This window comes from Antennarius striatus, chromosome 21, assembly GCF_040054535.1.
Source record: "Antennarius striatus isolate MH-2024 chromosome 21, ASM4005453v1, whole genome shotgun sequence".
Classification (NCBI taxonomy): Eukaryota; Metazoa; Chordata; class Actinopteri; order Lophiiformes; family Antennariidae; genus Antennarius; species Antennarius striatus.
This window is the reverse complement of record NC_090796.1, coordinates 9,811,099-9,838,971: the sequence shown is the minus strand read 5'-3', so window position 1 is coordinate 9,838,971 and position 27,873 is coordinate 9,811,099. Positions and strand designations below refer to the sequence as shown.

At 40.6% G+C, this 27,873-nt stretch overlaps 3 protein-coding genes across 4 annotated transcripts; all 3 read right to left on the bottom strand.

Annotated features, from left to right (window-relative positions):
• Positions 1-68: 68 nt before the first annotated feature.
• fam117ab (family with sequence similarity 117 member Ab) lies at positions 69-7,020 on the bottom strand. Of its 2 annotated transcripts, XM_068305540.1 has the most exons (9): positions 6,790-7,020; positions 6,375-6,539; positions 5,829-5,974; positions 5,040-5,135; positions 4,615-4,731; positions 3,366-3,494; positions 3,043-3,220; positions 2,676-2,847; positions 69-1,724 (listed from the first exon to the last, which is right to left on the bottom strand). In XM_068305540.1, exons 2-9 carry the CDS (start codon positions 6,496-6,498, stop codon positions 1,436-1,438), a joined length of 1,251 nt encoding a protein of 416 aa, XP_068161641.1. In that variant the 5' UTR covers positions 6,499-6,539; positions 6,790-7,020; the 3' UTR covers positions 69-1,435. The 2 variants fall into 2 exon arrangements, with proteins under 2 accessions (XP_068161641.1, XP_068161642.1); XM_068305541.1 differs by lacking the exon at positions 4,615-4,731 and having other exon boundaries at positions 6,375-7,020.
• A 4,049-nt stretch (positions 7,021-11,069) lies between these two features.
• rundc3ab (RUN domain containing 3Ab) lies at positions 11,070-17,431 on the bottom strand. The gene is made up of 11 exons (XM_068305618.1): positions 17,142-17,431; positions 15,391-15,506; positions 15,140-15,267; positions 14,866-14,951; positions 14,688-14,777; positions 14,526-14,606; positions 14,148-14,313; positions 13,505-13,662; positions 13,198-13,317; positions 12,904-13,004; positions 11,070-12,801 (listed from the first exon to the last, which is right to left on the bottom strand). The coding sequence occupies exons 1-11, from the start codon at positions 17,246-17,248 to the stop codon at positions 12,659-12,661; spliced, it is 1,296 nt and encodes a 431-aa protein (XP_068161719.1). The 5' UTR covers positions 17,249-17,431; the 3' UTR covers positions 11,070-12,658.
• A 1,206-nt stretch (positions 17,432-18,637) lies between these two features.
• pth3r (parathyroid hormone 3 receptor) lies at positions 18,638-26,342 on the bottom strand. The gene is made up of 13 exons (XM_068305653.1): positions 26,151-26,342; positions 23,539-23,644; positions 22,915-23,025; positions 22,585-22,709; positions 22,283-22,377; positions 21,911-22,064; positions 21,189-21,342; positions 21,055-21,115; positions 20,904-20,970; positions 20,731-20,825; positions 20,500-20,641; positions 20,195-20,236; positions 18,638-20,100 (listed from the first exon to the last, which is right to left on the bottom strand). The coding sequence occupies exons 1-13, from the start codon at positions 26,214-26,216 to the stop codon at positions 19,633-19,635; spliced, it is 1,686 nt and encodes a 561-aa protein (XP_068161754.1). The 5' UTR covers positions 26,217-26,342; the 3' UTR covers positions 18,638-19,632.
• Positions 26,343-27,873: the final 1,531 nt, after the last annotated feature.

The window sequence follows — 27,873 nt, the reverse complement described above, 5'->3', positions numbered from 1 at the left end:
TGCCGGAAATACAGTGCAGATCACTCATAGTTATGGATTTAAGAAAGCACAAAGACAATAGTGTTAAATGTCATATATTTATGTCAACAGAATACAGAACCTGAGATAACAGCATGTTAAAAGTTTCCACACCAATTCTGATTCACTGGAATAGAGGCTTATACGGACAATGTTTCCATCTTGAATATTTGACGAGAATTCTAAGACTAGGATGAGTCAAACAATCAGACTGATACACTTTCCATCCACAAGCTCCTGTTCATAAAGCCAGGACCAGCGTATGGAGGAAGCATCTCCATCCACTCAGTGCAGTATGTCGTGTCACTCCAGCCTCTTTACACTGACAGAACAAAACTAATGGGAACAGGCTGTTTTTGTTTTTTTAGCTTATGTTTTGGGTAATTGAAACGATGTAGAAAATACATATTTACTACTCTTAAAGTACAAAAGTGAATATAAAAATAAAATGTAAAAGTAGCCGTTAATTTGTGCAAACACGTCTACCAGAGATAAAACTAGCTGAACGTCAACTTGTCAGTTTGGCAGAAAAAAAATGAACATCTTCAGGAAACAAATCTACACCACTAAAACTGGTCAGGTAGTCAACAAGGCTGTGAATCCTCAAAACTATGATCATACCATCAAGCACACATCTAACCAAAAACAGGTGTCTAACCATCAACACGTGCACAACTTTTGTTTTTGCAAGTAAACGAGATAACAAAAATAAACTTTGTACAATTCTTAAAGCAGGAACGTGTGAACTAAGCGTTTAGGTCCAAAGCCTTGAACCCACTCAGTATAAAGGAATCAAAAAGTGATTTTATAGTGGTTTTTCTTTTAAATCAGGTAAATAAAAATGTACGCAAGTGATTTGTCGTGCTTTGTACACCAGCAACCGCTGCAAAATCAAGTTGGGCAAAACATTTCAGGTGTATAATAGATAAAAATATTTGAATGAAAACCAATAGGTGTTTTTTGTGTTTTTTACATTTGATCCAGTCTCCTTACATTTCAGGCAGAGATGACGCACAGTAATGACAGCTTAAAACGCAGCATCTACCAATACGCAAGTCATGGCTTCTTTGGGAAACAATTTGTGCAGTGAGTGAAGTTCTCTCGCAAAACTGTCAAATTCACATGCGTTATACGTTTGGGTTATGAAAACCAGAATAAAAAAACCTTTTTTTTAAAAAAAGTCAGAATTGAGGAACATCCAAATGCCCAGAAATCCAAAACAATTAAACATTAAGCATATTCACTGGATCGAGTAGTTTTTTTTTTCCAGTAGCAATTTTTTTTTCATCATGGTCATTTTAACCCTGTATGGAAAAAGAACAATCCTTCACTAAAATGAAGCAACATCCGCAAACGTGTCCCAGACCGCCAATATTTGCATTCCATATTCTTCAGAGAAAAGGATCTGCCGCTGCGATTACAAAGTGAGTCCCTCCCCACAGTTTTCTCCTGTGATGGCAGAGGCGTCATTAGGATCTGGAGCAGCGGGGCCACTGGAGGACGTTGCCTGGCAAGGGTTAGTCCCCTGGCTAGAAGACCCGCCTGTCGGGGAGACGCTGGGGTTGTTAAGCAAAAGGTCCATAGAGGGGAGCATGGGCTTGAGGAGGCTGACGGGGCAGAAGGCCGAGACACCGTGGGGAGTGAAGTTTACCTTGTTGGGGTCTGGGCAGGAGGAGATGAGGGCTGGCTTGAGCTGATGTGAGGAGCTGCAAAATGACAGAAGGCGTAAAGACATGATTACATAAGTATGAGTATGTGGATAAGGACCTGAAATGGTAGATTTAATGTAAATAATACTGTACAACTACAACACATAGCAATTTGTTAAGTTTATGTAGGATCATGTTTTCATATTTTTTTTAAATACCCGTACAACCGTTCTCTCTCTCTTCCTGGCCATGCTGGCGTCAGCATTACAGGGGTTTAAAAAAAAAAATCAAGGACATTACAAGTTACAGACTCCAGAAAGGTCAAATCAAGAATTCGAGTCCTTATGTGCAACTTCAGGTCACATTTTAAGAAAATCTGCAAATTGACTCGTCGAATAAATGGATGCAAAGGTATAGGAGTGAGAATTGTGAGGGGCTATATCATTCAATATGTTTTAGAGAAGTGTTAGCAAGTGAGATGAAAAATAAATGGACAAAAACATACCTAAAACATCGTGCAACTTCTAAAAAAGTCGTTTTCACATGTGCACGTTATCAAAAGCTTGTCTGAAATAAATGTCTGGTCGTGTCTAATTTGGGTTTAAAACCAAACACTTTACTAGTAAAACCACCAGAGGGCGTCCACACTCACTCACTTTGAACTGATTCACATTTGTCCAGCTAGAAATGCTTCAGTCAGTCACTCAAAGAAAGCCCTTAAGATATTTCTGTTAAGAGAAACAATATAATAGAAGGCTCTAATTAGTCTCTTTAAAAGAGTGATCACATTGCATTGTGGGTAATTCAAGCACCATTTTAAGAATAAACTTTGTTAAATAACAAATCTCTGGTTCTGCTGTAATTTGTTGCTTTAGATAATGAAACTGTCCATCTAAAGATATTAGTGTAATGCTTAATTAGGAGTATACTTATTTGTTCCTTCACACTATTGTAGGTGTGAGCCGGAGAAAACACAAAAAAAGTTTGTTGCTGAGAAACAAATCGTACCTCATCTCCTCACTGGCTTTAACTTTTTCGCAGCCCTCTGGAGGTTGTCTCTGAAAGCAGAAACTTTTGTTGGGTCCTGGGGAGGACGACACCTGTGGAAGCAGGGAGTGCTCGGCCTCATTCTGGTAGGAGGTGGAAGCCGGGAGGCACATCTCTGTGCTGTTTATCAACCCTAAAAAGATAAAACAGCAACTACTACTTCAATAAGGAAAACATCTATAAAGAGTTTTATAACAGGATTTTAGTGCATTTATTAAAAGTTGAACTTAATTGCTTTCCAAGTACAATTATGTTCATGTCAACTCTTGCAAATTTCAGATATCTTAAATCTATGGTATTAAAAAAAACAATGTGGGCAGAATCTAACCTTGCTGTAAATCAGGAGGTGAATTCTCAAGGTTGGACGGGAAGATATAGGTGAAAGGGGAGCTGGGTGAGGAAGAGGAGCAGGACGATGAAGACATGGTCGTGGAGGCATCACTCTGACATCCGCTGCTGCAGAGAGGAGGGACTGGAGCCCTGTGACCATCTGGAACCTCAAGAAACTGTCAAGATGACAAACAAGCATTTATGTTATCGATTTAGTCCATGTTACCGTCATATTGAGAACTACCTCTCCTTCATTTAGAGAGCAAACAAGTCCCAAATACAGTATATTCAGGTGCCATGTGGAGGGGAGGCGACCAGCACCTTGTCCTGGGGATGTGGCGGCAGAGAGATGAACATGCCTTCCAGCTCCTGGTTGAGGCCCTCCACGCTGCAGCGCAGACGAGGAGCCAGCGTGGACAAGGGAGCATGAGGGATGGGAATGGGCTGAGTCTAAAGACAGCAGAAACAAGTCCAATAGAGGTCATTACTCAGCAGAAGCAACTCCAAGCACACCAACATCGATTGCTTTTTAGGGGGTTTCTTACAGTTCAAATCAAATTTATTTCTACAGCGCTTTTCATACAAGAACATGCAACACTACGTGCTTCACAGAATTAAAAACTATGGAGACAATTAAAACAAGGTAGTCACTGACTGCAACATCCCGCGACAGCCCTGAATTCAAAATTTTACCGTCAAAGATCAAACCTAGTGCTCTGATCAACTGATGATCTTACTCACACTGGCTTTCTCCCTCGTCTTTCCATCTTATCTGGTTCCTGAGTGTACAAAAGTTGAAAAATGACCTTGACCTAGTTTTCTTAATGTCAAGGTTATAATCTCATTTTCATGCCCTTTGCCACCTGAGTAATCTTTTTGTTTCATCCTTCTATCTGAAAAGGTTGCGAAGATATTTAGTGGACTAATGAACGAACAAACACACGAACACTGACAATTACATCACCACTTTGAAGTGGGATGTAAAAAGAAGAACAATTACAAAAGTCTCTCCCTCCCACCCTCCACAACAGACACACATACACACAATCATACACAATACATAGACATGGCAGTTCTGGCAGGTTTTCCTGTTTTCTCTTATTGTGATGCATTTGAACCACATTCTCTGTACAATATGAGAAGCGCTACACAATTAAGATTTGTTGTACAAAAAGAGGCGATCAGCTCAGCTGTCTACAGGTTTTAACAGTCTTCAGTTCCAATTACATCTTGTCAGTTCAAATCACAAGCATTTGGTCTGAAACCAGCACAACCCAGCAGAGTGTGGTGCCGTGGAACAAGGATGGTGAAGACCAGCTGTAAAAAGCAGAACTACATATGTGCTATAAAAAGCACAAGCAGTGTGATGCAGTTGGTCTTTCCTGTTGTTGCTGTGTTTTATTTCACTCTCCTCCTCCAATGAGCTCCACTGATTGGTTGAGATTTAAAGCCAAGCAGCTTGCACTGGCAAATACTTTGCATTTGCTGTATTGCTTTTATAAATTGTATTCTCACGCACAGGCATGCATGTATGAAGTAATGGTTTTGTTTATGTATGGTGCTATGGTACCCGGGTAGTTCCTAAGATGCCGCTCCCTTGAGGATAGCTCTGTTGGCAGTCTTTATCATGTCCCCCTGAGGCTGCAAGTCTGGTGATCTGATGCAGGTGTTCTTTTAGTTTAGCAATCTGCGACAAGCAAAAGTTTAAAAGGAGGTTACTTATTCAAAATGCAGAGTTAATGGAAACTTGGAAATGTCAAAGCCTTAGTAACAAGGCTCACTTTTGGGGGTGCATTGTCATCATTTATAGTGGTGAAAATCAAATCAGCTGATGAGTCATGTTATTGGTGAAGTTCCGGTTAAAAAAGGAATGTTTATTTACAGATAAGATCAGTTGGTCTCATGTTGCTCAATGGCTTTTTTGATTTTGATCCTTTTTATACAAAGACAATCTCGCTCAGCCAGCCTGAATTAGCCAAAAGGAAAGAAATTTACTTCTTGAAGATTCTCGGCGCTGCCCCATGATGCAGATCGTTTGTGACTGCTGCTGCCTCTCCCACTTGGAGATATATTTGACCATGAGTCTGGAGTCTGAAAAGAAAGCAATCATATGAATTAGAGTTTTCAAATACAATCACTTGTTATTTACAGCAAAAAAATTAGTATATGTATACAGTCTTGATTCAGCCTGAGGTTCTCTATCGATCGTTTCAAAATCTAAGTCTGGACAGTGTAACACTTAAGTCGTGCATTGAATCAGGATTTCACACATACTTTAGCAAAGGATGCAACTTCGCACAGCCTTCACTCTCAAGACTAATCTGCAGCCCTTACACCATCCACACCCACAGACTCTTTGTGCTTAGAAGACCGAAAGAGCAAAAGAAACTAAAAAACAAAAAAGGGTGGGAGGATGTGGGCAACTGTCGCACAGAGGAAAGTATCTGCATAGAGGATAGGTGCAGCTGAAATGGCCTCATGAGCGGACTTCAGCGACCTTTCTCTGTGCTGAAGTTCTCACTCTGCAAAAGTTGTGCATACTCATTCTCTCCATGCATCATTCTCCTGGTCTTGATCTGCAAAAACACCTAACTGCACTGCTAACATGAGTCGACCCTATTTGGCCATTGAAAACATAACTGATTGTCTCTTTAAATTATGAATAGAGAAGCATTTGTAGTTAATTAAATCTTCATCTTCATATATTTCTGATGAAACAACTGACTCAAATCCACCATTAGTATAAAAGTAACTTAAAGCAAACATTCTTTATCCAGAGCTGACCTGGGTGGATTTGTCCTTCACAGAGAGGCTGCTCTGGCCCTCTGGTTCTTTGGGCCACTGGCCCTGCAGATACGGCCCGATGATGGCATCCAGAGACATCGTTCGCCTCATGCCGGAGCTCAGCTGGTGGAGTTTGGTCTTTCCAGCTGTCAGGTTCAGACAACATTTCTTTTAATAAAAGCGGCAACTGATTAAATTGTTTTGCTATTAATCAAGTTTGTTTTAGTTGTTTGCAGAATTGTTGAAATTCATTGTGCTACTGATACCTTCCAAATGTTTATAACTGATCAAGGAGAAAATTACATCAAGTGTTTGGCTGCATCTAACCTTTAATACCATCTAGAGAATAAAAAAAAGCAAATACATCACAACTGGAAGAGAGAAAAGACAAGTCACAGACAAAAACATTTCATAACTTGAGTTCGTGATGCATATAGCATCAGTGCACGTTATCGATCATGCACCTTTTGCATCGAGGAATCACAAATTGGTACAAACATTTCCGGGGGTACCGTGACGTCATACCGACAGGTGTGCAGCTCATACCTGACTTCCCATCCCTACGGTGGTGTCGATGCTTGCTGGCCAGCTGATAGGGAACAGTCGCCTTCAGGGGTTGTGGACCCAAGGTGGCTCCCCGGGGCTGTCCGACTCCACTTCGCCCAGACATCTTCCCAGTGGCAAATCTGGAACTCTTCAAATCCCGATTGACTGAAATTACAATGGATTAGCTGCCGAGCAAAGTTTTGGGGGCGCTGTGCAGACACACTGGTCGGTGGTGGCTGGCGTTTCCAGCTGCAGCCCTTCCTCCACTGGTGATGACAACCCAAAACCGTTACAAAACTCACTCTTGGGTCGTTTGAAGAATAATTTCCTGATAAGCAATGCTGTCACAAACACCTAATCCGTCAGAGGAGACGATGCTAACAGACCGAGATTAAGTCTTCGGCGATAAACATACTTTTTCCCCCCCTTGTGTGTGCAGGTTAGCAGCCTAGCAAGCAAAGTTTCTTTGTGAAGATGTTGAGATATTTCAACGCGTTCTCGAACAAGGAAGCAGCTCCGGTTTGTAAAAGTCAGATTACAGACAAGTCCTGCGCCTCCTGAGAAAACAATCTTGGATTTCTGGATAGTTTCAGGGATATAGCGTCTTATAAACGTCCCCTGAAAGTTACGAAGTGCTTATTTTTTCTTCTCGTCGCTGTAACTCAAACTCCACTCCAGGAACCTCCACCACGCTGTAGTGGATTTAATGATATGTGGAGGCGGGCCTTAAGCAGGAGCTCACTTCTGATTGGTTTATGTAACCCCTGACTTCAATGCTATTGGACAATTCTACATCAATCTGTCAAACTTCTGACAATTAAATTTTGGTGTCACCGCCCCCAATTCCTACCTCCCTTAAATGTTTTTATCCATCCATCTTCCACCACTTATCCTGAATCAGGTCGCGGGGGCAGCAGCTTCAACAGGGAGCCCCAAACTTCCCTTTCCCCGGCCACATCCACCAGCTCTGACTGGGGGATCCCAAGGCGTTCCCAGGCCAGTGTTGAGACGTAATCCCTCCACCTGGTCTTGGGTCTGCCTCGAGGTTGCAGTCCTTTTGGCCCGTCGATACCCTGCCACTGCTTCAGGAGTCCCCAGGGACAACATGCCCCTGAAGGCCTCCTTCTTCAGTCGGACGGCTTCCCTGATCACTGGGGTCCACCACGGTGTTCGAGGGTTACCGCCCCTTGAGGCACCCAAGACCTTTAGACCACAGCTCTCAGCTGCAGCCTCAGCAATGGAAGCTTTGAACATCGACCATTCAGGTTCAATGCCCCCAGCCTCCACAGGGATGCACGAGAAGCTCCTACGGAGGTGGGAGTTGAAGGCCTCACGGACAGAGTCCTCCTCCAGACGTTCTCAGTTCACCGGCACTACTCGTTTGGGCTTACCAGGTCTATCCAAAGGTTTCCTCCGCCAACGGACCCAACTCACCACCAGGTGGTGATCAGTTGACAGCTCTGCCCCTCTCTTCACCCAAGTGTCCAAAACACACGGTGGAAGGTCAGATGATACGATCACAAGATCAATCATTGACCTCCGACCCAGGGTGCTCTGGTACCAGGTACACTTATGAGCATCCATGTTTTCAAACATGGTGTTAGTTATGAACAATCCGTGACTAGCACAGAAGTCCAACAACATAACACCGCTCGGGTTCAGATCAGGGAGGCCAATCCTCCCAATCACGCCCCTCCAAGTGTCTCCATCATTGCCGACGTGTGCATTGAAGTCCCTCAGAAGAACAATGGAGTCCCCTGCAGGGATCCCATCAAGGACCCCATTTAGGGACCCCAAGAAGGCCGAATACTCTGAACTGATATTCGGTGTGTACGCACAAATAACAGTCAGAGCTTTCCCTCCCACAGCCTTAAGGTGTAGGGAGGCGACCCTCTCATCCACCGGGGCAAACTCCAACACAGCGCACTCAGCTGGGGGCTTGTGAGTATCCTCACACCCGCCCTGCACCTCACGCCTGACGCAACGCCTGGAGTAGAACCAGGTCCAACCCCTATCCAGGAGTTTGGATCCAGAACCGAGGCTATGCATGGAGGTAAGCCCCACCAGATCCAACTGGAAATGCTCCACCTCCAACACAAGCTCCAGCTCCTTCCCCGCCAGTGAGGTGACATTCCACGTCCCCAAAGCCAACTTCTGCCGCCCGGGTCTGGTCCGTTGTGACCCCCTGTCGTCACTGCCACCCATATGGCAGCGCACCCGACCCCATCGTTCTGCCCTGCGGGTGGTGGGTCCACAGGGGTGGGAAGAGTCCACGTTGCCTTTTTGGGCTGAGCCCGGCTGGGCCCCATGGCAGACCTGGCCACCAAGCGCTCGCTAATGGGCCCTCTGTCCAGGCCCATGGCTCCAGACGTGGGCCCCGGGCTTCCTCCGAACAGGGTCACATTTTTCCCTTTTCCATTTTTCATGGGATCTTCTGAACCATTCTTTGTCTGATCCTTCACCTGAGACCTGTTTGCTTTGGTTGACCCTACCAGGAGTACAAGACTCCCGACAACATAGCTCCCAGGATCCTTAGAGCACACAAACCTCTCCACCACGATAAGGTGATGGTTCCTTGGAGAGGTAAATGTTTTTTACTTCATGATAATTTTGTATGATTGTGTATGTTACCATTTTTATGGTACACCTGTTGGACATGGGTTTAATACCTTCATTGATTTTTGCTATGTCATTTTTGAAAGCAACAGAATGAAAATGAGAATGTTTACTTGTGTCATTGTCTGAAGATAAAATACAAGAAACAATTAAATGGAGAAGTCACTACTCTATTACATCATGCAAAGATCTAATATGACGAAACCAATGCTGACTTAATGGCATCCCTTGATGGAAATACCACCAGTATTTAAACCATCCAAAATGAATGAAAGCTACTCGATAATCTACAGCGGGAAATTTACAAAAACTGTGTAAAAAAACAAGGAAGACACAGGTCTGTTTTATACAGAAATTTGCTTAAGTAGGATAAAAATAACAGCCTGTATTTTGTTCTTCACAAACTGTCAACAATCTTTTCAGTAACAAACGCAAAGACACAAAGAAAACGTATAACAAAAACCATAAGGATCATATATTTGTCACCCAACTTCAACATACCACCATTACATCCATTGTAGTTTGTCCTTCCATGAGTGTCAACTTCAGCAGGAATCCTCTGTCTCATGAACCGGCAGGACCTCTGGATGTCACGGGATAGAACGAGTCTTTGAAGGACAATCATTCACTCACTCAGACCCACAAGGTTTTATTGGGATTTAGATGGAGGTCTAGGATCTGCCTGCTAATACGTATTGCTGGTTTTTAGGTAGACACTCATGAATAGTGTGGATATACTGTACACACACACACACATATATACAGTATATGCACGAATGTCAACTATGGGAGATAAATGTTGAGTCATTGTGAAAGGGAGTGCCAGTGTCTAGTCTTGAGTCGGGGTTAGAGATAAAATGTCATGCCCATGCAGGAGCAGATGAAGGACTAGCGGTGGGATTCCCTGTGCCACCCAAACCCATGCTTGTTCATCAGTGAAACATTCCAATATATGCCATGCCACTAAAGTATGAGTGGCTTTATCTCAGAGCGGTGAATTGATGAACCGTGAATCTAGAAGCATGATCATTTATCTAGAGCAGCCCTGCCCATCTATTGATGTCACTTTCACAAAACAGCCAAAGACAAAGCCAGATAACTACACCGAACTTTTCACAACTCTCGGGTAACCATTCGTTTTACAGCCAAGCAATTAATTGGACAGTAAGTCGATCTGGAATGTGACTGCTGCATAATGCGTCTCAACTTTTACCAAAGGACCTTTTGCTGCTGTTTGTTTAACCCTGTGTATTTGTCTGTGTTAATGAATGAATGATTGTAACCTATGACCTCATGGTAGCAACTTCAAACCAAAAGGGGAGGCATGAGAACAAATAGTGACCTCAGAACAAGGGGAATATATCTTTTCTTTCTTACAGTAAATAAAGTGACCAAGAGATCAGGAAAATGTCTTTTCTTTCCATCCCATCATTTTTTGTGTCTGAAATATTTTGTCATTAACTCATTCAGCCTTTCCTGAGGCTAAATGAAAATCTAAATTTCCCTTCCAAAAATATAACGAATGAATGAATGAATGAATCAACAAACTGTGGAGGCAATTCACAATAGCCATACAGTACATAGGAAGAAGACAAGGAACCTTTTAAAGAGCAGTGAAGATGTTCTTATCATGCTAACATAGGTACTGCTGACCTGCAGGCATTAATGAAGCACGGTGGTGAAGTATAGTGGTGTCCACGTAAACTGTTCTGCTAGAAGGCTAATATTTGACCATTTATGCCTGATTACAAACTACAGCCACAGTGAGTTGAACAGCTGCTGGTTTTTAAACATGAACTAAAATACAGGAAAAGTTTAAATCAACATATTTTAAGATCTTTGATCATTTAAATAAATAGATTATAATCTGGGAACACAAATATCTATTAGCATTTCATGTCAATCCATCTTGTGAAGCTCTGAAGCTGATGATTGTAATTGGTTTTCAGGTGGTCAACATTGAGTAAAAGAAAACTTCCAAACCTTTGCCACCCTTAGGAGAACATCCATCACATAACAGGATTTTATATTTTTAAAAAAGGCAGTTTTATTGCAATTTTAATAACATAGCATAACCCAACTCTCAACAACACACTGCAAGAGATTGCAATTTAGAAATGGCAAATTATAAGAAAACATATGCATTAAAAAATCTTTAAAAAAAAGTAAATTAAGGCAAAAGGGAAATTAAATGACACAATATATATAGGGTACAGACATTACTCATTCACTATTTCTCTGCTGCTCAGTCTACTCTATCAAGCAAGGTTCAAGGGAAAAGACAATGAAAACATTCATTCTGCATAGTCACAATGCGTCTTGCATTTGTATGCCATATATATTATGTCTGAATTTCATGTTCACATTGTGCTGGCTCTGCAAACCTCTGTAGCAGGACAGATCTTTTATGTCACTACCTAGTTTGTTTTTCTTTTTGTTTCTAAACTAGCGTATGATTTAGCAAATCCAAAACCGTCATTCATCCAAACATCACAAAGCTGCATCTGGTAACTTGAAGTGGTCATTGCCATAAAACCATTACTCTCACTTTGACCACTTTAAGTCAGCACAACTCTTTCTTTAACTCTAAACTCATGTGATGCAAACCTTAGGCTTTATCTCCTCCCGATTACAAAGTGGTGCACGCTGATCCAAAATTTTATGTCACACTCAGCATCCATGATGTTTAAGTGTTAACTTGTGTCCATCTCTGAGCTTATGGGAGTGTTGGGCTCAAAATGAGGTGTGGTCAGAAGCGTTGTTGGTGCTTTGCTATCTTGAGACAGCAGAAAGTGAATGCTCCACTTGCCAATAAAAACTGATTTTAAGTCAATGATGCAGTGTTATTCTGCATCTGTACGCTTGCATTCACTAGTTTAGAGACTATGGACACCCATATGGGAATTTCTCAATAATTGGATTGTGTGTGTGTGTCTGTGTGTGTGTGTGACTTTGGGGTGTTCAGAAGAATGCAATTGACAATGATACACAGTCATTATCTAAAATGGGATTTAAATAATAAGACATTAAGCTTTTGCACTTTCTGTATAAATGATACAGACAGAAGCCTGGGGAATTTCTACTGGTAAAGGATGAGAGGTAAATTATTAAAATTTTCCCGACATACTATTTCACTCATCTCCATTCTGTTCACGACTATAGAGAATATGACTCTTTGTATTTAATATGCATTTTACTACCAACCTGAAGACTTGATGGCTCATCCAACCTGAAGTACCAGTATTGTGCAGGAGTCAGAATAAAATACACAGACTGATAAGACACAGACAAATGAACAAGTACATGGGAACCCCCACACTTCTTATGAATGTGCCCAGTACATATACATGACTGTGGATGCACAAAATCTATCATTGTAAGAGAGGTCAAAGTTGAACGAATCGTTTGCATTTCAAGAGGCTTACTCACAATTAAACAGTGAAACTGAGGGAGTTCATCAGGCAGTACAGCAGGTTTTCCTGCATTGAAGGACTGTCCCCCAGACAAAGGCTACTTTTCACTAACCGTTTTGAGTTCAGCAGTGCGCACACTATAAAAATGAAGGGACTCACATAAGGACCACAATGGGGCCACCATTTCTTTCCCTACCAAAAGCAATCCATTTGTATCCATCTTTCATGTGGTTGGCAGCGTGTCTTTGGCGCCTCCTAGCTGGGAGAGATGGCAGGACTATTCTCAGTGCTGATATTGACCAGGCACTCACTGGACTTCAGGCTTGCCAGAGATTTGCAGCTCGGGAGGGAGATTAAAGACCCACAAAGACCCATCATGGAGGGGGTGTAGTCCTTTTCTGTAGGGGTGGGGTGGACATACACAGGGAGGGTAAATTCAACAATGCTTACTTGCTTATCTTAGCAAAACACTGTGCTCTAGGCGTGTTAAAAAATGTCACCTGTGCACCAGGCCTCTCCATTCTGTTTCATATGCATCCCCTGGGAATCTGAGTCCAGGCTTATCTCAACTGAGAGCAACTCTGTGCTGGGGAAACTCCTCCTGTAAATCAACAGAAGTGAAGGGCTTTTGGTTAACAATACAGTAGCATGCTTTAGTAGGATGAAAATAGAATTTTGTCGTGTGTGTGTCTGTACTGTGTGCTGCACGCCCAATGACATAATAAAGATTTCTTCTTTTTTTTCATGCTGCTTGTAAACTGAAATATTCCTGGTAGACAGACAGGCAGTCAAACCTGCGGAATAGCTTGACATCTTCTTGGTTGTTGTACGGCTGGACCGCCGGCCACTGGTTGATCAAAGGGATTGAAAGATTTTTGGCAAGATGGTCGGAATCACACGGAACCAAGCAAGTCCTGACAAACATAAAGATACAATATGTGTGCATGACATGATCATATTGGTCTGGTATCAACAAACCAGCACCTTGGATGAACAGGCTTATCATATTTAGACAGTGAAAAGTTTTTGCTTCCCAAAGTGTTCTACACTAAAGAACACGTGGGTGAAGATTTGAAAACTTCCATTTTTCCGCACACTCACAGTTGCTCCTGAAGCTCCAAGACAACGGCTTCGAGCTCCTTCTTCTCCTGAAGGCTGTGACTCTGGACCTCCTCCAGTCGGGCCTTCAGCCTCTTGTTTTCTGTTTCGGCATTTTTCAGCTGGGACTCACGCAGGCGCACGAGCTCCTCCAGGTAACCCTGTCAATGCACACTAAATTACATGAACCATCCATCCTTGGATATTCATATTACTCCTCATCAATCTGTGATGCTTTGGCATACTGGCCATATTATTTTGTGATGCTCTTACTTATGGTATAGTTTTCAGACATAGTCCAAATGCACTCGTTTCTCACAGTGGAACTTCCCCACTGACTCATTTCAATTAATTAATGTTCAGAAGTATTTCAGAAAAATACAAGAAAAGATTGTTACAGTCCCATATTTGTTGATTAAATACAAATTCAAAATACAAACACAGGGTAAAAAAAAGTAGCTTGGTTCTGTTCAAAATAAAAAAATTTGTGTTAAAAAAATTTATAAAACACACCAGATAACTGCTGCTGACTACAATTAAACATCTTTAACAATATGAAATTTGACAGTTGTATCAAACGTCTCAGAAATTCAAATCAATCCTTCCCCCCTAAGTATTGGACCACTAACAACAGATGGCTTCACACCTTCTGAGCATTGACTATCTTGAACCTCTGCTCCATCTTGCGACACTTGGTGCTCCAGCTCTCCTCGTCAGAAACCAGGGGAACGTAGGGGTGTTCAGGGACGCTGTCATCGCTGGTGCTGCTGTCAACACTCTGACGATCCTCATCGTCACTCAGGTAATCATAGCTGAGATGGAAAAAGTCAAGTCAAAATATTTGCTGTGAAAAATAGGGATAGACCAGAACCTAAAAGGTTTAACTGAGCACTACTGTGAGAAAGTATTGTATGAGTACTCAAATAAGTATCTCTGAGCTGAATTTATCTTTCAATAGATTCATTTAAAAAATCTATTGCCACAGGGAATGAAAATGACCAAAAAAAATTTTTTTTTAACTTACCTTTGGGTGAATTTCAAGTATGGAGTGTAATCAATCACAGCAGCAGACTCCCCGTCCATTGCCTCTCCTTTCAGACAAAAACTATGTACAAGAACCCAGTTGAAGCATGTGTACATACACACCCATCCATCCAAAATGTCTCTATATGATGGTCCTCCTCACCTGAAGTCTATGGCTCCGAGGCCTATGAGCATCCCGGTCAGGACCGTGGATTCCTCTCTCAACACTATGGCTCCTTCTGTGTAGAACCTCCTAAAAAATACGACCAGATGAGAACACGGTACCAGCAGGGCTGGAGTGATACTGTACTGTATGTAGTCAGTTATGTGGGGCATCTAACTTGGTTGTTCTGCTGTCCCTCAGAGCTGTGGCAATGTATTCAGACAGCCTCTTCTCCATCAGGGCTATTCTCATCCAGGCTCGCCCCTGAAGAAAACAGCAGAGGTCATTTATCTTAGTGTACAGACCGACGCTCATGTCAGTAGAGCAATTCTTCAACAGTCAGTACAAATTGCGAAAAATAGAAGAATACAGAATACAATTCACCAAAATAAACATCTGAAATTGAAGTCAGTGAATATCAGTCGATTGTTAGAGGTTTGGACGCAGCTTGCCTTGGCTCGTGAGGTGCTGATGTTTTCCATGCTCTCAATGCTGCTGATGCAGCTGTTGGGAACTTTAGCACAGGCCAGACGAATGTAGTCCCAGTAACTCCTCTGACCATCAAACCAGCTCCCAGAGCCTAAGAAAGAGTGATATTATTATGACACAATACTGCATAGAAACCTCAACTGTTGCATTTCCAACATGCAAATTTATTTTTCAGCATTTTATTGGTCCACTTCCAATGTAGTCTGACCCTTACCTTTAAAACGATGGCTCAGGATGTGTTCAAGAATGGCTGCAAAGTTGATGAACTCCTCAGATGAATCATCAATGGGCTCTGCTGTGTATTTCTCTAACAGCGTTTTAACCGAAAATCTGAACAGAAAGATGAGAAAAAGAAGTTTTAAACTTTAATACAGTCAGTTAGGGAATGGGTCAAATTAACGAATGATTGATTTCTTTGCTTCATTTATTGTGAAGAAAAAACCCCCCCACATACTACTAACATAAGAAGTTGTAAAAAACATTGATAATGAAAGAACTGACCAATAACCAAATAAATCAGAACACATGTTGTTAATTTACAACACAGTCATCTTACAACATCACCCACAGTGATGTTGTATCTCCAGGTAGACCTAACTTCAACATTTGAGTCTCTGTCATGTCGATATAATAATATGGATATGTGTGTAGGATGTACCTGTGAAGGTTTCATGCCAGTTGTGGTGATCCCCTGTATTGATGTATAATCTCAAAGACATTGCAAACCCCTTTCTCTGCTAAGTCTAACTATATTTACTACAATAAAACCAGACAAATGCTATTAGACCAGGGCTTAAAAAGGGTCAGATAGATGCGGCCTCTGCTGTAAATAGAGAATCTTTCTCTCATATAGGCTGTTTTGCTGATTCACAGTTGGATTTTTAATGGCTGAATAAATTTAAGCCTGTCCGAGTAGCATCTATCTGACAGCTCTGATCTTACCACAGACCACCAGGGCCAGGAATTCCACTACCCATTGTTCTAAAGACAACACAGATCTATTCAGCCACTCTGACTGTGGAGACACAGGACAATAAATGGCGCAGAAGGAGCAGAACCACCCACTCCCACCCCCCGCCTCCATGTTTTCACTGTATGACAGATAGAGGAGACGTGTCATGACCCAGAAAGGATTGTGAGGGGCTTTAGAGAGGTGCTGTCCTGTTCACCTGTACAGATGTCTAAATGAGTGTGTGTGGTGTTTGTCTAACAGGTATTCTACTTTACAGTCTGATGTGACTTTGCATGCATGCACGGAGAAGACACCTTTGTTGTTGTGTCCTTTTAAAAAAAATTGTACCTTTATGTCAAAATATGTTTAGTTGCAATAGCATCCCAGATATATTTAACTGGCACCAAACTTAAATCCTCAACATGTTTAATTATTATAAGACTATATACTGTAATCATATTCCAGCCTATCCATGTCTAATACCACATGACATGTGAAGGTTATTTTACGTTGTGTTTATTCAACCTTGTTAGAACTTTGGATCATGGTATCAAAGGGCATTTAAGGGCAGGTGTTTCTCCAGATGCCCCAAACTGTCTGATCAGGACTTGATGTACCGGCCTTACCACCTATTAACTCACTGTCAACTGTCCCTGGGGTGCCAGCTCTTCTTGCCCTAGGAAGATTGTCGTCATAGCAACCACGCCATCAGTGGGGTGAAAATAAATCACTCTGACAAAGATGACACTGCTAAACTCTCAAGGAGAAACCACTTTTGTCTGTGGATCGCTTAAAGCCTTGGCTGGATGAAAAAATGTCGTAATTTGAAGGTGAACGCAGGTAAAGGTTATTATGAGGTTGAAATAAAGGCGCATGTTTAAATGTTTATGAGTGTTAAAATAAAACCACAGGACCTATTCTTTGTTTGTTTTGTTGTTGTTTTTTAAATCCTCTTTAGACTTAATGCAGCTCTCCTCCAACTAAACCTTTATTTCTATCAATAATAAACCGACCTGCAGACGGTAATGAGGTTTTGTCGCTCCACCGCAACGTTCCGAGCCAACGCTAATCTGGAGACATCTTCCATGGCCATCGCTGCCCGAGTACCGCCGGACTCCATCCAGGAGGAGGCAGCCTGACATCAAAGGACCCCTCCCTGTCAGCCACCGGCCCTCCTCATTCACGCACGGAGGGGACGCCGCCTGCCCGCATCAGAGCCGCTGAGCGCCCGCATCGATGGTCGGTCCGTCGGAGGAGAGAGTGTGTTTGATGAGCTCTCAATATCACTCCTATGCACACCAATGATCCCCGTCCTCCTCCTCCTCCTCCTCCTCTTCTTCCTCCTTCTGTTTCCCTAACCCCGCCTACTTTTCGACTCAATCATGACGTCACTGATCCGGCCTTTATCACGCATGACGAATCACCTCCGTGACTTCAGAGATCATCACGTTTCTGTTCTTCACAGAAGTCAGCTTAGTGAAATGTTTGCAGTGTTTATGAACAAACAACAAATCAATATTTTCATTTGATCTAAAGAATTCATGAAATATTAGAAACGTCTTCAGCTTTACTGATGAGGCTGTTGAAGATGAGATCACAAAACAAGTGTTTTACTATGTATCTATCCTGTATCTCCTGTTTCCATTATGATCTTTGAGCTCACAATAATTGCATTCCATGTTCATTCATTCATTCATGCTCGACAACAGCCTTTAGAATTACGGTTAGAGAGCAATAATGGTGATCTCATCAACCCCTCTGTCATCACGCTGGATCATTTTTGCTCTTGCGATTTCCGATCAGGATCCTCCTGACTCGCCTCCCTCCATCCCTTTGTTTTCCTCCTCCCTCTACCAGAAAACATCTGCCCTCTTCTGATCATTTATCTGGAGTCTGAATTGTAAACCATCAAATTATGGCATTCCGGTTCCCAATATTTTTCTTTCTTGGAAACTGACAGGTGGTTGCCTGCCACCATATGGTTTTTTCCTCCTTTATGGAGGGGTAATTACTCATGCGTAGCCATGTCTAGTACCCCATCTGTTTGAATGTTTTATATCCCTGTTATTATGATACACACACACACACCCTTGGAAATGTACTCTTGCAATTATTTGACACATTGAATAATTATGTGAACACTTCTCCCTCTTAAGAGCAAATACTAACACAAATTCCCTGAAGTAATGCAATGATCATTTCATTGTGAGCTCCAACAAATGACATGCAGTATTACATGCAGTATGGTGTCTAAATGGTGATTGTCAGAGATGCTGCAAGTTTGTCTGAAAAATAAAATTTTTAGAATGACGGGTGTATTTTAGGACTTTAATGAAAGCGGCACAGAATTTTTCTACAGACATGAGCTGAATCTTCAATTTTGGGCAATTTTGGGTTCCAAATATTTTGATCTGCTCAAGATCAGCAACCAGAAACATGCATGATTTCTTTCTGTTCCAGTCAGATATAATTTTATCTTGATTGACTAATTTATTGTTTTGTTGTTTCCGGTAGATTACAAGTCCATTTCTAATGTAATTTTGTCTGTTTTTGTCTATTTTTTTTTAGGCTGTTGTCATTTGTCAAGTGAATTTCCCCTCTGGGGATCAATAAAGTCTGGATTATTATTATTATTATTATTATTATTTACTACTCCTACATGGTGTGTCCATATGCAGCTCCGGTGCTTCTTGCTTTAAGCTGAGGTTTATAGGGATTGTGTGAAATTCTGGATAGTGTTGTGAAGGCATTTAGGGGAGAGGTCACACACAGGAAGGATCTGAGGTTGGGTCTCCAATGGCTTAAAGGTTTGTGTGTCTGTCCTGAGACTCCTGTCAGACTGAACAAAGGGCTAAGTAGCCAAAATGAACACGACACAACGGTGGATAGAGGAGTCCAACTTGTGTCTGGGAATTACCAGCTACAGTATTAAAAACAAAATTACAAACAGTAACCATATCATGTAAGTTTTGGGGGAAACGGAGGATTACATTATCTTTTCATTGACATTGGCTAAAAACATACAACTTAAGGTGAAAACTGAGGTGGGGTCAATCTGTCTGGCCTGGAAAATCCAACACAGAGAATATCCAAATGAAATCCACATTTGTCTTTTCTAAATTCCATTCATCATCGTGTCATCACACATATTTTACTTCTGTTCACCTTTACATTAGCATCAACTATACACAGACAAAAATTAAATACACACTACATTTATCAGGAAATTGTGACTAGAATAGAAAGGTAACATTACAGCACATGCAAACCAACGTAGTCCACATATCAATTTGACAATGTAGTATCAATAATCCTGATCTGATATGTCAAAAAGAGTCAAGGCCTTCAGTGTCATTTTATGATGTATTGGATTTCACTTAGAATATACCAAATTATATATCCAGAATATCCAGTTTGGTATATTGCCAGTCTTGTGTTCACAGATGCAAATGAACCTGAAGGATTAAATGCTTGTGTCAGTCAGCAAGAGTTAGAAAGGAATAATCACAAACTCGTCTCCAGTTCTTTCAGAGTTATGGAGCTATTTAGATCGAGTGCTCCAGGGCTTTTGACTGGAAATACTCCCTGACATTTTTGGTCATGACTTCCTTTGCTGACTTTGACATGTCTGGCAAAAATTCCACGCTCCTTACTATCAGGCTTTTGCACAACCAGCTCCTGTTGGGGGCGGCAGGTCTCAGAATCACCTGACATGTATCCCGGCAGGCTGGTTGGTGATTGTAGGGAGCTTTGGCATGGCAGCCTGACCCCTGACCCTCCCACTGCACCTCCAGTGAAGGAAAGTGACCTGGCATTGGTAGCAGACAAGCTGACACTGTGGGTGTTGGTGTGTGACATCATGCCGCCGTAGTAGCAGCTGCCCCCGCCGCCACTGCTGGTCATTCTGGCTTTCTGTTTGAAGTCCTGTGTGAGGCTGCGTCTTAACCACGCCTTTTTCACCTCCGCCTGCACCTGAGAACAGGAAGAAAGTTATGGTTGTATTCATAAATCGAAAGTCTAAGTGAATTTATGTGATTTCACCAAAACTGAATTATAACTTTATTACCTCCCCATTGCAGAAACAGTAGATAAATGCCACAAAGAAGCCCTGAAAGAAGACATATGGATTTTGCACCACATTACTGTCTGTAAATACTGAAAAATGTGTCGTATTGCCTAAAATGATGTAGGAAATTCTTCAACATTCAACAAACTGTTGTTTTATTGTGTTCAGTTCTTGGAATATAAAATGGAATTGAATGGCTAAAGTTATAATTTATACATAATTTTGTATTCTCTTCATTACAAAACTATATAGTAGTTTTATGTTATCCTACATCAAATTGTTTTTTGTGGGTGTTACATTCTGACCTGGGATGAATTGAAGAACATTTCATAGTGCATTTGCACTTGCCACAGAAGCCCAGTGACCTCAGTGTAGGGAAGAGCCATGAACACCATGTAGTGAACTCCAAACAAGGGCATGAGGACTAATGTAGACTTAAGCAGCTTCCTACAGATTCACAGAATAAACATCATGCAGTAAATAAAGGCTAAACATTAGTCTTAGCCAATTCTGAGATGGTAAAGAAAAAAAAAAACCTGTATTGCTGCCGTGGGTCCAATTTACCAGTGTTTGTTTCCCACAGCTTAGATGCCAGCACACGTATTATGTTGACAAAGAGGAGGAAATTCACCTGCAGGGGCAGAGGTGTACAGCAAAAATACTCAAGTGTCGAATGTAAATTAACAGGTTAAAAGTAAAGTTTTCTTACAACAATGGCTGCAAGAATGGGGACTTGGTAGATCCACTTCAGGTTTCCTGCGCTGATGTCCCAGCATCTGAACACAGGAAAAAAGAGTTGAAGACAGAATGTGCGATATAAGTGCTATGTATTAGATGAGTGAAAGCAGCTTATGACTCACTGTGTGTCTGCCAAAGATGCTCTTGCACTGACCCAAATAGACACAAACACAGCTGGAACACCTAAGGTTGAGAGAACAGGAAAGAAATCAGCAACTGTTTGCACCCACTAACATATGTATGGTGTAATGTTTACCCCAGCCGATGATGATAAGAGCCCAAATGTAGTTCTTGTCAGAGAGGAAAGCCATGAAGATAAGGCTATGTAAGTACAACCCCTCCACCAGAATCCAGTAATGATTGGTCGCCAAGAAGTAAAGGAAGACCGTAACAGCAACTTTACATCCGGCCTGAAGCAAAAGGTGCAAAGGCATTCAAAAAAGTCCTACAAGATGGTACAGTGCATGAAAAAAAGAAGTAATATATATTGTCAATAAATCATTAGATTTATATTTTGTTCTTTTTCTTTAATTTAATTAGATTTTTCACATTTATTTTAAATTGATCAATTTTTCTTTTATTCTATCTAATATTGAACTTAATTTTGTAACTATTTACTTTTGAAAAGTCCTGCATAAATAACACTTTCTTCTTTCTTTTTCTACTTTATTATTATATTATTATTATTATTATTATTATTATTATTATTATTATTATTATTATTATTATTATTATTATTATTATTATTATTATTATTATTATTACAATAATTATTATATTACATGTATTCTATAGTCTGTAGTTACTTAACAATAAAATGTAACAAGCTGCTCATGCCAACACGTCATTTACCGTACAGAAACAATATATTATAATAACAATATAACTTTTTTCTCTATGACAAAAAAAATGAAGGACATTACATGTATAAAATAAACTATGGGTAAATGGTGCTGAATGCAAGAACTTTAAGTTTACCATATGGGGCTTCAGCACGCTGAAATCTGTCTCTGCATTGCTGTCATCAGAAATGGCGTTGAGCACAGCATCCTTCACAAAGATGCTGACAGCCCGACATATGAAGGAGGTGAAAAGGTGAATGTGGATGTAATTACGTGTGCAGTGGAGACGTCTTCACATATGTTTTTGTGTGAGAAGAAAAGAAAATGTCAGACAGAGAAAGAGATGTTAGAATTAAAGAATAATCACATCCTACATGGGTGCAGCTTACATCACTTCCTTGACTTTTTTATGACTCATTCAGGGGTTTATGAATCGACTGCTGATTACCTCTCCATATCACAAAAAAATACTTTTGTCTGAATACAAATGAGGTTTTCTCTTTCTTACTTGAAGTAGCAGAGGATGGAGACAGCCACTAGCAGTGATGCTAGAGACACAGAGTAGCCAATGGTATACATGAGATGAAGTCTCTCAAACACCTTCTAGAGCAAAACAAAGACACATTTAGGGTGTGCAGATACAATAGACAGAGCATATTTACAGATCATATTTTCTATATTCAGTAGAAAATATAAAATGTATGCAGTATATATGCAGTACATAGCATGATTGATAAATATTTCTTATTTCTTTTAGTGTAATGATCAATACAGCACTACACAGAGGGCAGTCAAACCCATTCTATGTACCTCCTCTTGACTCCTGTGGTTAGAGATCAGGAATGTGGTGCATTCTGTGTAGTTAGCCCAAGTACGGTTGATACTGAGGACCTGCTCCCAGTTCCCCGATGCATCACACTGGCGGTGGGCTTGCCCTAGACAGCAAAGCACAGCCCCAATATTATAGTATGTGATACAGGAACAATGCCACAGAAGTTGGTATAACAGGTAGACAATCAGCTGGTGCATGCCCATATGTTTAAATCCCATTTGGTAACTCACACACAACTTTTTCTCTCGTGTTTCAGAATGTATCAGGGCAAAGCTAGCACGACACTGATTCGTATTGTCCCTTCCTACCTCTGTGGTTGAAGTCATAGATATACTCTGGACACATCACAGAAACCAGCTGCCCCGCTCTGCTCTGTGGCCAGCAGATGATCCCATCCCACTCCGGGAGGCAATCGCCTTCTGCACAAAATGTGGGGAAAATCTTCATTCATACTGAGGTTCCATTTTATTACATTTCTTTGAAAAAGCTAATGAAGCACTTTATCAGTTTGAATGAAATATTCCACACAATTGTCTTCACCCAACTCCCCCTCTGTAATTACAAAGATAGCCACCTGCAGGATATTGGATGAATGTTTATATCCGACCCTTAATATATGACTGATGTGTGTGTCTGTTTAAGGTTTAATTCTAATGCTGCACATGTGGACAGCCTTTGAACGTTGGGGGGGGAAAAACCCAAACGTGCTTCATGTCAGTTGGATTACTCATTACATTCCTGATAATGACTTAAATAAAATAGAGTTGAAAGAACACATGTCACAGTTAAAAAAATCTGAGCTTTTAAGAAAGTCACATTTTATTAGGCACTTCTAAGGGTTCAGCTGATATATTTAACTGTAACCCTAAAGGATAAGGGAAAGACTGAGGTTCTATATTAACCTTACTGTTATAAAGCAGCAGAACACAAACCTTTGACAAGGGCGATTTGTGCCCGGATGTTGTTTTCGCACTTGACACGAGCACCAATCAGAACATAGATCTGCTCATCTCGTGTGATGACATCATCGGCGTCTATCTGTAGCAAGTGCATAGAAAATGAGATGTGAAATTAAGATAAGGAGATGCAATAAAATGCTAATTTTAGAACACAGGCAAATGACACATCTTCTGGTAAATGTGATGGAATAGAAGAGTAGAAATAAGTCAAAATAATGTAATTGATATGATTTCTACAGGACATGATATAGGTTGTAACCACATATTGTCAAACACTGTAATATTGTTGCTCAAGAAACCAAAAGCTTGTGATTCTTGGGATAAAACAGATTAAAACTTTTCCTAATATGAGTTGATGTATCTCATGAATAGAGGCAATCTGTCAACCCCAAACCCTCCTGGGGGTTAGTTCTGATGTGCTGCCTCTAGGTGTTGTGAAATACTTGTGTGAGGGTGCAGTATGTGATGATCCCCCGCCAACCCCTTTTTCCTCCAGCGACAGGGCTGCCAGTGGTCACATCGGGGCCTTGGCCCCTGGACCTCAGCCGTGCTGCTCAGAACTAGTCCACACAAGCACCTTTGTGTTCCGAGGTACATTTCACAACAGAGTGTCAGAAATAGCAACTAGAGATGAGGGTCCTTTGTTTGCCAGAGAGCAGTTTGAGAGATGATGAGGCAAAAAGGTACAAAGAAAGAGAGAGACACAATTAATAAAAGTTGTATCCATGGGAGATGAACATATCCAGAGGAATGAGCTCCCTCTTTGATGGATAAATTCACTTAGGTGCTTTGTACTTTTATTTTACCAGATTTCGAAGGAAAAGGTTTCCTGTCATTAAAGGTAATTACAATTTCTTTTTAAGACAGTATTAAACATAAATTAATATTAGATAATATTATATAATGAATTACATTGCTAAAGCAGTGACCAACAAATGTTTGGCCTTAAACTCTTTGTGAACAAAAACCACTGCAATGCAAGCGACCCTGTGAAGTGTGCATAAGCATTGCAGTAGTGTGAACTCTAATACAAGCATGCTAACATGCTGACAGTGACTAGTGCTAATATGTTAATGTTCAGTCAGTTTAATATTACCACAGTTAGCACATTACCATAGGACACAAACAAAAAAAATACATTTTAATGTACAGATTTTGCCAATTTATCTGTGCAAGTATTTAAATCAAAACAAGCATATAAGTTGATATGTGGATAAAACATTCACCATCACCCATACCTTGTGTTAGGTTGTGGAAACACTGTGTTGACAGAACCAACAGTGAAAAGACGTGTGTTTGTGTTTCTATTTTGTTGTATTTGCATCCCAATTTAACAATTTTGTGCCAAACCAAATCCAAACCTGCGTCTCAAAAACAAATCAGATATATTGACATGCAGCATTATTGATAATTTAATGGAGGGTTTCTGCTGATGTAGAGGGAAAGTTAGCAAAACAATTAGGCACAGACATCACCTCTCCTTTGTCTCATAATTGAATTTACTTTTTCCAGCTTCAGCTTAATCTAAGGTGATTTTAAGGCTGACTGAGCAGGAGGTTGTAAGTTTGCGTTAGGCTGACACTAAGGATCGATGAAGAGATGAGATTTTGACATGAGCTGCAGGAGGGTCATGATTATGGAGGTCAAAGGTTAGAGCAATAAGAGCTGATGGAGGTTTGTGAGGCAAAGTTGATCATAGTTGACTTCTGATGGTGGAGATTGAGAGTGCCAATGTGGTAGCCAATGTGTCTAATTTCTATAGGTTTTCTCAATTCAGTATCTTTAAAAATAAAGAATAAAAATATGAAAGGGAAAAACTCAAGTAACACAGGAACACTCTCTGTTGATATGTCCTTTTTCAAAATTGAGAAATATTTTCGCAGTGACTTTCCTTTTAGTTCTATTCTGTTCTTAAAGGTTGGTGCAAGATAATTAAGATAAATGAGTGATGGCTAAGTCGCCATTTAAAAGTCTGATTTCCCTTTATACTACAAATGGAAATACTCTACACATGAAAGTTTCAAAAAAATCATCAGTATTACAAAAATTACTTCATATCACCTTATTTAAAAACAAAAGAGTGTTGCACCTCTCATTTACAGTCAGTCTCCCGATTCAAAACTGAGCTGTGCAAGATAAATCTATGTACAGGATTCAAATGACTGAAAGAAAGTCACAGATGCATGAAACCTTTCTGGCCAAAAGTGTAGCAAGATTGAGCTGATATTTCTGACTCAGTGTCATCTGTTACATGATAGTGCTAGATATGATCCTACCGTGTGAAAGGTTTAAATTTAGAGCATGAAAACCAGAGTTTGATGAGTTACGACTGGACCAACATTACAGATTTGCATTAAACTGTTTTTCACCTTATTTTGTTTGTGGGTTTCCCATAGAATATTACAGCCATAGCAAACTAATGTAAGCAGGTTAGTATTATTCCAATGAAAATGACTAAAAACAAGGTTAGAAAATAATTTTTTTATCAAATGAAAATTGCTCAGGTTAGAGCAATGGGAATGATTCTGCCTATTTTAACAAGTCAACCGATAAAGTAATTGCTCAGACTTTTAGTATCAACTTACCAGTGCAGTCACTATTATTACACAGTGGAAAAGAGCCAAGGAACCAATTCCGTGTACAAACAACATGATGTATTTTCAACTGCCGACCTAAACAGGATGTGCAAATCAGATCATCTTGTTCTCCTCATTTAAGGAAACTGCATCCCAGAATTAGAGACTGTTCTTCTCTGGTTTCCCATCAGTGCTTCTTTTGTTTCAAAAAATTTATAATTGTTTCAGTGATCAGATGGCTGCTTGGATTGTCTTGAGCTTTGACATCCATTTTATCAGCGCCTCCTTTCTGCTATTAATCCTCGTGGCTGATTGAACATCCCGAATCATGTTTGAGGGATTTTCTTTTCTGAGTGCAGTGAGAGGTGATTCCTGCAGGGGAGGGAGAAAGGAGAGCACTGTAGAAGGAATCTCCTCCTTCTAGAGTTCTTGGGACTGTTGTGTATCAGAAATGGGTTGTCCTCCATTGGCTGTGGCTTCCATCTCACTTAACTCTTTGCGCTCCTCAGCCCTGTCATCTTCTCTTTATATCTTTATTTATATACACTATATGTTTCTTATTTCATGATGCCACCGCTAGACAAAGTCCACTTTTGACCTTTTGATAATTACATATATATTGATTATACTGTATATGTATTTGTTTAAGGATTCTGTACATGGACCTATTTTGTTTTTTATCCACTACAGTACATCATACTGCACGACAAGCCTGTTATTAATATATTCTCTCCTTATAAATAGATGTATGATTTAATAGATTTTGATCCCATGGCACGAGACCAACTTTTTCTTTCCAGTTCCCATCCATGGGAAATTTTACAGGGGTGATATAAACCAGATTGGCACTGCCTAATCTGTACAAATTAGATTGCATTTATAAGATTGAGTGCTGACCTCCTTGAACTAACAAGTGATCTTGTGATTTTGATTGTGTGTACTTGTATGTCCGTCATTCATCGCAAACTAAAATAACAGTGGACCTTCTTCTAAAAGACCATAACTGTCTAGTCTTCAGCCTCTTATGGGTCATGTATTATGCTGGTGGCTATCCCAGCTGGCTACAAACTACACCCAGAAGAGACGCCAGCTCGTCGCAGGGCCACACACAGACAACCACTCTTGCTCACACTCACACCTATAGGCCAGACATGACACATGCAGAGACAAACAATCACTCACATAAGGTATTTCAACCACTTCATGACAAGCTTCTACTGTGTAGAAGCTTGGTGAAGCTGTGACCTGTTGCAACTGTAATGCATACCCAGCATTTCTGGGGTGTCTTTGCTCAATGATCATAAACAAAGCCTGCCGTTCTTTAATATTCCCGGATTACAGTGTATCCTGCAGCTTCCCGTTTCAGTCTCACCATAAGTTTTATGAATTTTGTACAATGAATGTAAAGGTGAATGAATGAAAGAAAGGTATTTTGGTTGCTCATATTTCACATTTTAATATAAAAAAAAACAAAAATAAAACATATTGTATGAATAGTAACCAAAAAAGGACTGGGCTGAAGCAAATTGCTTATATAAGCCCACCCTGGTTAACATAACTTAATCACAACAACAAAATCAACTTTCATTTGGTTTTTAACAACATTCACATAAATTGAATTATTCCCCACTGTCCATTAACTTCAAATCATCAAATTTACAAACATTTATAACCATTAGTCCGTTCTCTGTAACCAAAACATTGTTTACAGTTATGTTTATTGCTCCAAATA